The following is an 11,752-nucleotide window of genomic DNA, read 5'->3' on the forward strand; positions in this document are numbered from 1 at the left end:
AGATCTGAGGGAGGGTTTCTGGAAGCCAGCCGGACTGTATCCCCACCCCTCACTCCTGCTAGCTTTCCGCGAACTTCTTTTTTTTTTGTTTGTTTTGGTTTTTCGAGACAGGGTTTCTCTGTGTAGCCCTGGCTGTCCTGGAACTCACTCTGTAGACCAGGCTGGCCTCGAACTCAGAAATCCTCCTGCCTCTGCCTCCCAAGTGCTGGGATTAAAGGCGTGCGCCACCACCGCCCGGCTCTTTCCGCGAACTTCTAGGGAAAAGATTTATTTTATGCAAGTTGGTCCACAGTCCCAACCTGAGCGCATCCCCTTCGCCACTGGATTTCACGCTGCTTGCAGTTCCCAGAATTACCTCAAGGGATGCGCTGTTCCTTAACCAGCGGCTAAAAGCAGAACCCAGGCAATTGTCAGAGCTACTGCAAGGTGGCGCCCGCCACTTTAAACCGCACCCAGCGTCCTTCCCATACCCTCACACACACACACACACACACACACACACACACACACACAAAACACACACACACACACAGCCACCACCACCCATATCCGTGCCCCCGACCCTTGCAACAATGCAGAGACTTCAAGGGAATCTTAGACTAAGAGCAGCGAATACCAGGCAAGCCCCTCCTGCATGGGATCCCAAGGGTAAAGCGGTATTAAGACCCTGGGGCAAGGGAAATCTGTTAGTTTCTTCATCTACCAAATGGAGGTTGAGGGCTGGGACTGGGTTTTGTCGCCACACAGCATAAGCCACGTGTGGCAGAGCACACCTTTGCTCGCCGGAAACAAAATTCACAAGTATAAGGTCGTTTTTTGGCTTCATAATATATTTAAAGTCAGTCTGGGTACAAGAAGCATTGTCTCAGTGTGGGGGCTGCGGGGTGTGCGCTCATGCTGAACCTGGAGTGCGCAGGAACAGCCTTGACATGCAGAACCATCTGAGTCCAGGAACCTGTCCACGGCACAGAGCAACCTCGTCATCGGTGTCAAGGACCACGCATGAACATGAACCAGATGAACATGGCCGAAGTTGACAAGATCACATACAAGTTTAATGAACAGTTTAAACCTATGCTGTCTGTGGGGGGTGTGAGGGGAAGCGGGTGGGAGCAGGGGGCAGGCATGAGAGGGCACTATTTGCAGGATGGGCGAGTCAGGTGATGCTGTTCTGAATCTGGTTGGGGAAGGCTGATGAACAGTCTAAAACAGCTTCTCACGATAGGAAATCGGGAGATGTTTGTCATAATTAGTGAGAAACCAAAGCAAACAGGGGTGGGGGTGGGATGGTGGGGCAAAGGATATGCCTCGGGGATAAAGGTGTTTGCTGGCAAGAATGACAGCCTGAGTTGGATCCTTAGGAGCCCAGTGCTGGAAGGAAAAAACCGACTGAGGAAAGCTGTCCTTTGACATCCGCACTCCTGCTGTGCCCAGTGGGTACCCGTACATATACACAGGCACAAAATACATAAGTAGATAAAGGCTTTTAAGACACAGTCTCACTATGTAGCCCAGGCTGGCCTGAAATGATGTTGCTGTAAAGTAAAGGCATATCCAGCCCCCCCCCCAAATAAAATAACACTCAGAAGTTCCAGGCCAGCCTGGTTTACATATCGAGTTCCAGGCCATCTGAGGCTGCATAGTGAGTGTCTCTCTCAAAATAAACGATGAATAAATAAACAATTTTAAACATTTTAAAAGATTTATTTAGCTTGTTTGTATGAGAGTTTTGCCTGCATTCAATCTGTGTACCATGTGCATGCCTGGTGCCCTCAGAGGTCAGATGAGGGCATCAGATGACCTTGGAATTGAAGTTGCCAGAATCACCACTTGGGTGCTGGGAATGGAACATAGGTCCCCTGCAAGAGTAACAAGTGTTCTTAACTGCTGAGCCATCTCTCCAACCCCAATAAATAAACACTTTTAAAGATGATAGTTACAACTTTCTGGGGGAAAATTTAAAAAATCAATAGATGATCCCAGTAAGGACAACTCCTTGAATTGTTTTTATTGTGGTTGTAATTTGTATGAAGAACCTGTCCACACTCTGGAAGTTTGGCAGCTGATATCTGACAGTCTCCAGAGCCAAATTTCAGGACCTAGGCTTACCTTAATGCCTTTGTCCACAGCTCTGTTTCCTCTGTAGCCAGCCACTACTCCTGCCAGCCCTTAGCACACTCTATCTAGACATCACCTGGTTCTGAGCATTCTTGGAGCCCCCCCCACACACACCTTTATCCCTTCATCTTTTAGCCATTCCCCTTGAACTTTGGTAGTCACAGGGTACCTGTGGAGGTCTGAATCCAGGAGAGTCCCTCCTTTGTTTAGAATTCTCTATGGCTCCCACTTCACTCAGAGCCAAACCTAAGGACTTCCTCAGAACCAACAAGACTTCCCCACAACCTGCCCTTTCATCTCCTGCTCCTCAATTTCTGCTGCAGCCATATGGAATGGCTCTCCTCCAGGGCTTCCCAGCTCAGGTCCCACTACCTGGATACCTTCCCATCACTTTCTTCTTTTCCTTATTGTCCATCTCAGATCCCGAGTGCATTTTTTTCTGTTCTTGTTATGGGGTGATCAATCAATTTCCTTTCCTTCTTGTATGTCCCCCTCGGTCGCTGGCTATTTCCTACAGATGATGCGCTTATTTAGCGAGTCAGTCTGTTCTTGCAAAGGGCAACAGCGAGTTGGGAAGCGTCAGTCTGTAGTAGTAGGCACCAGGCTCCGGTTGGCGGTTGCTGCTCCAGGACTGACGGTGGAGCAGCTGGTGTCCACCCCGTCCTGCTGGGGGGACAAGTGTTCTGATGGGCTAGAGCTGCGATCCAGGGTTGGTGGCAGGCAGCGTCGCAGGCCACCACCGGAAGGTCCGGCAGCACTGGGGGATCGCTGCAAGCTGTTGGAGGAGTCTTGGTTGCAGGGTCCGCGGCCACAGCAGAGCAGCCGCAGGAGCGCGTGGCGCAGATCTCGGTTGGTGAAGGTGTAGATAATGGGATTCAGCAGCGAGTTAGCCATGGCTAGACCCAGGAAGGGATCGGCCTGCAGGAGCACGGGACATGCGCGGGCTGGGCACGCGACATCCAGTAATAGCAAGAGAAACAGGGGTCCCCAGCAGGCCACAAAGGCCAGGAGCACCACGCTAAGTGTACGAAGCAGGGCCAGCGACCGCGGCGTGTGCCGGGATCGCGAGGACGAGGTGGCCCTGCGGGACCCAGGACCCGCCCGCAGGCGACGCGCGTTGGCCCGCACCTGACAGTAAATCCTTGCATAGAGCGCACAAATGGCAGCCAGGATGCCTAGGAAGGCCAGCACGCAGAAGAGCACATAGGCCTTGGCGTAGAGCGGCAGCACGGTGGAGCAGGTTTCCAGGCGTCCTAAGCAGTTCCAGCCCAGCGCGGGCAGCAGCCCGAGCAATAGCGACGCGCCCCAGGCGGCCACCGCCATCGCCAGCGTGCGAGCGCGACTGGCGGCGGGTGCGGGTCCACGACGGGCCATGGTAAGGTGACGCTCTAGAGCAATGGCCAAGAGGCTTAGCACCGACGCGGCGAGCGCCACGAAGACGCCCCCCTCGCGCGCAAACCAAAGCGCAGGCGACAGGCGCAACGTGAGCGGCCCGGACAGTAGGATGTTGGTGGCGTAGGCCGCCCCGGCGAGCAGGTCCGACAAAGTGAGGCTGCCAAGGAGCAGAAACATGGGCGCATGGAAGCGAGGGTGGCGGACCAGCACCAAGAGCACAGCCAAGTTCTCCAGCACGATGAAGGCGCACACAGCCAGACACACTGCGGCGTCTGCGCGCAGGCCGGCGCCGGGCTGGTAGCGCGCCCCGCGGAGCTTGCCGGTGTAGTTGTAGTGAAGGACAATAACCTCACTCACCGGCGCCGGCCGCAGCAGCCCGGGCTCCATGGGCCGCCCGCCGCCCGCCGCCCGCCGCCCGCCGCGGAGATGTCGCTGCTGTGTCCTGCCGGTCGTCCACCGGAGCACTGTGCAAAAGTCTGCGGGAGGGAAGGACAGTCAGGAGCTAAGAATCCTGAAGAAAAAGAGCCTGGGAAGAGGGTTCCCAGTCCCTGCGCCTCCCCACCACGCCCCCTGAGGACTTGAGAAGGTTTAGAACCGAGGAGGAACGTCTGGATATAGACACTCCACACAGAGACTATCTGGAAGGACCAGCCTGTCGTCATGGTGGCTCAGGCCTGTAATTCCAGCATTTGGGAAGCAGAGGCAAAGGTTCAGGAGTTCAGTGCCAGCTTTAGTCTGGAAAGATAGCTTAACGATTAAGCCCTCTTGCCACACTATTCCAGAGGACTCGGGTTTAGTTCCCAGAACCCATATCAGACAACTCAAAACCGCCTGCAACTTCTGCACCAAGGAACCACCCCTCTGTTGGGCATTTGCGCACGGGTATATACTCGAACTAAAAAAAAAAAAAAAAAAAGTCACCTTTTGAAGCAAAGCAGCCCTGGCTACATAGTGAGTCCTAGGCTAGCAAGCCTCCCAAAACAGCACCACCACCCCAGCAAGATGGCTCAGCAGGTAAATGCCTGCCTGCCACCAAGCCTGATGACTTGAGAGTTTAATCCCCAGAATCTACATGATGGAAGGAGACAAGTGACTCCAAAAAGTTGTTTTCTTACCTACACAACACACAAAACAAATAAATAAAAGTTAATAGAGTATTTGGTTTAAAAAAGAAAAAACTAACCGGGCACACCTTTAATCCCAGCACTTGGGAGGCAGAGGCAGGCAGATTTCTGAGTTCGAGGCCAGCCTGGTCTACAGAGTGAGTTCCAGGACAGCCAGGGCTACACAGAGAAACCCTGTCTCGAAAAACCACAAAAAAAAAAAAAAAAAAAAAAAAAATAGAAAGAGCGGCTATTGGAAATCTGGGGGGAGTAAGCTGGGCATTTGGTGTACACCGGTTCCCCAGCAATTGTCAAAGGAGGATCAGGACTTCAAGGTTATTGTTCACTACATAGTAAGTTCAAGGCCAGCTTGGGCTCTGAGACCCTGTGTCAAGATTAAATAAAATAAAAAGGAACTATTGTAACACAAAAGCAGAGGCACATCCAGATTCATTCCCACTCATAAACAAAGGAGAATTCCAAAAATCATTGCTACACAGACAACCACAGATAGGGACACTAAACAAGGAAGGAGTTCCACATGGACAGGACACAGACACACTGGCCTGGCTGGGGACCTGTAGCTCAGCGGAAGCCTAACATGCTCAGGTGGCCTGAGCTCCAGAGCCAGCATTGGCTTTCCTCCCCCTCCCGAAAATGCATGCACTCTTAACCAACTAGAGACTACACTTCCACATGAGACATGCACATGGAAGATTCAGTGACAGAAGCCACCACAAGGCCCTGAGAATGGTCTCACACCCAGTAGCACAATTTCACAACCTCCACCCACAACCAGCCTGGGGCCCAGGGCCCCACACTGCACATGAGAAACACATGGGCTTTTCCTTTTTTTTTTTTTTTTAGGTGGTGGTGGCAGTGGTGAGGCACACCTTTTTTTTTTTTTTTTTTTAATGTATTTTCTTCATTTACATTTCCAATGCTATCCCAAAAGTCCTCCATGCCCCCCCCCACTCCCCTACCCACCCACTCCCACTTCTTGGCCCTGGCGTTCCCCTGTACTGAGGCATATAAAGTTTGCAAGACCAAGGGGCCTCTCTTTCCAATGATGGCCGACTAGGCCATCTTCTGATACATGTGCAGCTAGAGACACGAGCTCCGGAGGGTACTGGCTAGTTCATATTGTTGTTCCACCTATAGGGTTGCAGACCCCTTTAGCTCCTTGGGTACTTTCTCTAGCTCCTCCATTGGGGGCCCTGTGATCCATCCAATAGCTGACTGTGAGCATCCACTTCTGTGTTTGCTAGGCCCCGGCATAGCCTCACAAGAGACAGCTATATCAGGGTCCTTACAGCAAAATCTTGCTAGTGTTTGCAATGGTGTCAGCGTTTGGGAGGCACACCTTTAATCCCAACACTTGGGAGGCAGAGTTAGGTGGATCTCTGTGAATTAGAGGCCAGCCTGGTCTACAGAGTGAGTTCCAGGGTAGCCAGGGCCACTCACAGAAACCCTGTCTCGAAAGACAAAGCACAAAACAAACAAACCAACAACAACAAAAAAGAAAAGTTATTTCCTCCAAGCGCCAGTGAGAATGTTGATCCTGGTCACTGCATACTCAGAGGTCCTCAGTAGAGACACACATGTCATTAAATCACAGTGACTCTTCTAAAAGCCACTTACCCTTTAATCCTCTCAGCAATTCCTCCCTCAGTCCCAATTTACAGATAAACAAAAACAGGTTCCTAAAAAAATACCTTGAGAGGCTGGCGAGATGGCCAGTGGGAAAGGGAGCCTTCCACTCAAGTGTGGAACCCACACAGTGTAAAGAGAGAGCCAACCTCGCAAACTGTCTTCAGACCTCCACACTTGTGATATTTGTGGCATGCATACATCCACAGTCCCACCCATCCACCAACACACACACACACACACACACACACACACGTAAATCAGATTTTAAAATAAATTGTTTTTGAGACAGTCTTCCTATGCAGCCCTGCTGGCCTAGGTCTAGATAGACCAGGCTGACCTGAAACTTACAGAGATCCAACTGCTTCTGCCTCCCAAGTGTTGGAATTAAAGGCACACATACATCACCATGCCCTGAAATTTTTTACAAAAAGAAATGCCCTTCATAGAAGCCTTGGACGGACACACACACACAAAGCAAGCCTCTGGTACCCCAGACTGGCCTCAAGCTATGTAGCTGACAACTATATTGAATTTCTGATCCTACTGAGTTTGGAGGTCAAAGGAACATGTCACCACCCAGTTTATCTAGACATGAATCCCTGGGCTTTCTGTGTACTAGGCAAGCCTTCTACCAGCTGACCCAAGTCCTGAGGCCCTCTCAGTCCCATTTTACACACAGATGAGGCTTCAGAGAGATGCCTTACATAGAGGGAGACCCAAAGGAATCCATCTCAAAGACAGCCCTACAAAAACACTGACACCATTCCCAGGACTCTGTGCTTCGAAGATGAGAAAAGCCAGTCCCGGGACACAGATCTCTCAATTCCTGGAAGGCAAAGGAACAAAGAGGTCCCAGACAGTTTCTGAGTAGCACAAACAGACTTAGAAGTACTGGGCCACTTTGAGTGCTGGAGAGGCATCAAATACAGATACAGGTTAAACAGCTTTCTCTGCTCGGTTCACTCCGGAGAGGGTAGGACTTTTGTACCAACACCCCCAATGACCTGACCTGCCTGGAAATGATATTAGGAAAAGTTTGAAGGAGCCCAGCCAGGCTGAGCTGGAGGGTTCCTGGGCTCCTCACTCCCCTTCAGGCCTACAAGTACCCTTGGAGTTTTCAGTTTTCTCTGCTGGGGGTCCCATAAAGGATCTAGAAACCCCAGCAAGGAGCGCTGTGCATTTCCAGCCCTGCAATTGCTCCAAGGAGCCGAGTCCCACTTCCCGCAAGTTCCCCTAGTGCTGGACACTCACCCTTGCGCCTGGGTCTGGTCGGTCGTGTGCCCTAGGCGGTGCGCCTGGGAACACTGGACGGCTGCAACGGGGGCGGGGCTGGAAGTGGCAAGCCTAAGGGCGGGCCCGCGACGCCAAGTGCCGGCGAACGCCCGCATTTGCCCCCTCCTTCTCCCAGCCCGGGGTTGCCAGCCTGTGCCACCCGCCGCGGCACCGGAGAGCGCCTCAGCGGCGACTGGTACCAGCAAGTCCTAGCTTCTCCCTTGGGTCCCCTCCCGGGGACACTCGGGGTGGGAGGGCCCAGAATCGCAAGAAAGAGAGGGCTTTTCTAGGTGAATCACTCTTCTACTCCAGATAAGGGGTCCTGTCTGTCCTCTGATGTCTGGACCCCTGAGCCTGCATTCCAAAGACAACTCAATGGCGCAGCACCTGGGCAGCACAATTTAAGAGATACTTTTAGTGGGCGCGACTGCTGGAGTCTTCTGGTCCTCACCGGGTGGGGACAAGTCTCCTCTGGACAGCAGCACAGAGCCCTTCTCTACTTTCTGAGGGGCAAGAGAGGGGAGGGGCAGGTACGAGAGGGATAGTGTAGATGGAGGGAACTTCCAGGTCCCCAAATAAGTAGGATCTGACTCCTCCCGCCCAAAGGCTTCTCTGTCTCCGTCTCACTTCTTTCAACCTTTAGGGTCGAAATCATGAAATATAGCACTTATGTTTCTGGTGTCAGGGATTTGAGGCTGTCTTGGGCACAGATTATGGCGTATAAACACTTCTGAATGAATAAGGTAGTAAATGACAAATGGATATTTACTCGCTATGTCTCTCTCCCCTAGGATCTCGTTTAAATTTTCTTTCTTTCCTTCTTGTTTTTGTTTTTTCGAGACAGGATTTCTCTGTGTAGTCCTGGCTGTCCTGGAACTCAGCTCCGTAGCTGGCCTCAAAGATCTGCCTGCCTCTGCCTCCTGAATGCTAGGATTAAAGGCATGTGCCACCAGTCCTGGCTTTAAATTGTTCTTAAAATCATGCTTATTTATGTATTTGTATGTGTGCATGCGTGTGTGTACTATGTCATATGTAGGGAGATCAGACGACAACTTGTCGAAGTTGCTTTTCTCCCCCACACCCTATGTGGGTCTCCAGGATTGAACTCTGATCACAATATGATCCATTTTTCTGGCTTCTCTCAGATCCTCTTGGTATCTGTTTCTTCCTGTGTCTTTGTGTGTGTGTGTCTCTTCCACACTGTCTGTGTCACTCTTCTACGCCTCTCTCAGGCCACTCCTCCAGCAGATCAGATTCAGCTGGCACTACCTACCCCACCCCTCCTCCGCCTGCCCCTTTAATTCCCAAGAGATTCCTGCTAGGGCCCAGCTCTTCCAACCTCAGACCTGTGCCCACAGTCCAGTTTCTGGTGTCTCTTTGAATGACCTTCCTGGGGACCATGCCCATTGCCCAGGGTCATTCAGCCCCAGCTAGCCGGCTGGGGGAGGGGGCAGGGTGAGAGGTGAGTACATATTATAAGTAGTACGGAGAAGTCATAGGGAGTGAGTCTAAAGTTGTTGCCGAAATGTCTCAGGCTAGCTCACAGCTCCGTTGAACCCTTTGGGAGAGCTCTCTAATGTAGCCCCCTGTGGGATCCCCATGGCTCCAGCCAGACCCAGCTGTTCCAGTAGGCAGAACCGTTCCTACCAGTTTTAACCAATAGAAACCATGCGTCTGGGCTGGTGAGATGGCTCAGTGGGTAAGAGCACCCGACTGCTCTTCCGAAGGTCCAGAGTTCAACTCCCAGCAACCACATGGTGGCTCACAACCATCCGTAACGAGATCTGGTGCCCTCTTCTGGAATGTCTGAAGACAGCTACAGTGTACTTACATATAATAAATAAATAAAAAAAAAAAAAAAAGAAACCATGCGTCTGACAGCATAGCCAATGTGATGTATGGGTCAGGCCTTAGGTTCTTGGCTCCTCACAACTCAAAGACCAGGCATTGGGGGCGTGTGTGTGTGTGTGTGTGTGTGTGTGCCTGAGAAATGAATCCCTGCCGCGCCTAGTAACAGTAGGAGCTTGACAAATGGTCTTCCGTATCAAAGGGGAAGCAGTGTGGGAGGTGGCTGCTTCACACCTCCCAGGCGACAATATCACCTCCTGTGAGCCCTGTCAAGCATGGTGGGACTCTTCCGGCCCTCTGGTGGTCACAGGTCCCAGGCCCAGAGCCCTCCAGTCCTGCATACATCTTGCTTTCTTTTCCATAGACTAGGACCCTGGGACTTAGGCTGCAGCGACCTGGACAGATGTCAGGCGTTACACTGACCACCTATGCTTCTGCCCCTAGTTTTCACCTCACAGCTGGAGCCAACACTTGTTGGCACTGGAATTGGCCTCTGTTCTGCTCTGAAGCCAGCCATGGGTCCCTAAGTCTCTTAGGCTAAGTAGTGCACTCAGTCCCACATCTTGATATCTACCCACTCTAACCCTGTCAGTCTCAGTCCTAGCCTCCTTACTCTTCAGAGACGCCTGAAACCTTTGAGCCTGAGCCCGTGAGATAGCTCAGCTGGTGAAAGTGTCTGCCGTTGGCTCAACCAGCTACCAAGCCTAAAGACCTGAGTCCAGCCAATTCCAGAGAGCTGTCCTCTGACCTCCACAGGGGTGCCATGGCACTGGAATATCTGCACCACACACACACGAATTCTAACACAGAGAACAATAAAAACAAAGCAAAACTTTCAGTCTTGAGACTCAGTCAGCCTGCACTGTTTCCAGGATGCTCACGGACCCCTGCACACAGGCCTTTTATAATTTCACTGAAGTGAGACATGGCAAAGTCTGTAGAATATGGATCCAGAGTCAGTCACTTTGAGGCTGCTGAAAGAGATACATCAGGGTTTGCTACGGGGACACCAACTGTGCGCACTGCAGGAGTTCTGTGACTCTGAGCATGGGTACTCTTTGCCACCACTGTATCCCAACAGAGAAATTAGGAAGGGTGACAACTGCACCCCAGGCATTCACAACGCCACACCCAATTCCCACTCCCACCCATAGATACAACTAGAAACCAGCCCTGGCCCCCGCACTCCTGCTGCAGCCCGCCCCAAGGCTTGTCTAGGCTGTTCACCTACCCAGCCTGTTCTTCAGATGATCCTCAGACACAGAGGCCGCCACACCCATGCTATGCCCACTCTCTGGAAGGCCGGGCTGGGCCTTGCCAAGGGACAGAAATGTGCTCCCTCGCAGAACACCACCAACCTCAGAACCAGAGCCGTGCGAGGGACAGCTGATTCTCACTCTCTAGCTGCCTTCTGCAGGCCCCAACTTGAACAAGGCAGCAAAGTGTCAGCTCGATTTTCACAGAACCAGAAAGTTTGGGGGTCAGCGATGCAGGTGGAGCACTGGGCTTTGTGCACGACAGACAAGCGCTCTACCAACGGAGACCCACCACCAGCCTCTCAGTAGATTGTTTCTTATTAGGGATCATTGTGGTCTCCAAAACCAGATGTGGGACTGAGGAAAAGGTGGCCTGGAGCTGGAGGACACACCTTCTCCAAGGTGCTGAGTGAGTCTGGGGCAAGGCTCCACCCCTCTCCTCTCAGCCATTTCCCCTCAGGCTTGGAGAATTCTGCAGAGGAAAATCTAACCTCACCTGCCCACAAGGACCCTCCTGTGTAGCTTGGGTGTGTGTGCTTCAAAACAAAAGCCAAGAATGGAGGAAGAGGAGGAGGAGGAGGAGATGGGGTCCTAGTGTTCCCTCCAGGTGACCCCTGTGAACCTCATCCCTTCTAAATACTAGATTTGGAAGCCTGGGGACAGCCCTCTGGTTCTCTCTGTCACACTCATTTCACCTCACATGCTGGGTGAGAAAGGAGAGGACCGAAATATCACACAGCAGACTCGGAGAGCACAGGCAAAGGCCCAGAGGCTGCAGAACACCTACAGTAAAAGACCCTGAATTCAGTCTGGGCTGGTGTGAGATTGGCTTAGGGCAAGAATGGAGCAGGGAGAGGAACTGAGGCGGAGGTGATAAAAGAACCAGGTCGGGCAAGGCCTGAGGAGTGTGACCACCTGCTCACTGTGTGACTAGGCACTGCTAGATCAGCTTCTCCGATCTCAGTTTCCTACCTGTGAATTGGAGACATATGACAGTGGTGTGGTATCTGATCCCTATCATGTCAGTGAGAGGGAGATAGAAGCCAGAAGAGGGTGAGTTCAAGGCCAGCTTGGGTTGTGTCACTTGTTAGAGACATATGACAGTGG

The 11,752-nt window shown here is 52.0% G+C and overlaps 1 protein-coding gene across 1 annotated transcript; it reads right to left on the bottom strand.

Moving 5' to 3' along the window:
• Window positions 1–435: 435 nt before the first annotated feature.
• Window positions 436–7,564, bottom strand: S1pr5 (sphingosine-1-phosphate receptor 5). Its single transcript, XM_021173359.3, has 2 exons — window positions 7,521–7,564; window positions 436–3,989 (listed from the first exon to the last, which is right to left on the bottom strand). The coding sequence occupies exon 2, from the start codon at window positions 3,898–3,900 to the stop codon at window positions 2,698–2,700; it is 1,203 nt and encodes a 400-aa protein (XP_021029018.1). The 5' UTR covers window positions 3,901–3,989; window positions 7,521–7,564; the 3' UTR covers window positions 436–2,697.
• Between the last annotated feature and the right edge of the window lie 4,188 nt (window positions 7,565–11,752).

This window comes from Mus caroli, unplaced genomic scaffold, assembly GCF_978045245.1.
Source record: "Mus caroli unplaced genomic scaffold, Mus_caroli_1 scaffold_11, whole genome shotgun sequence".
NCBI classification, from domain to species: Eukaryota; Metazoa; Chordata; class Mammalia; order Rodentia; family Muridae; genus Mus; species Mus caroli.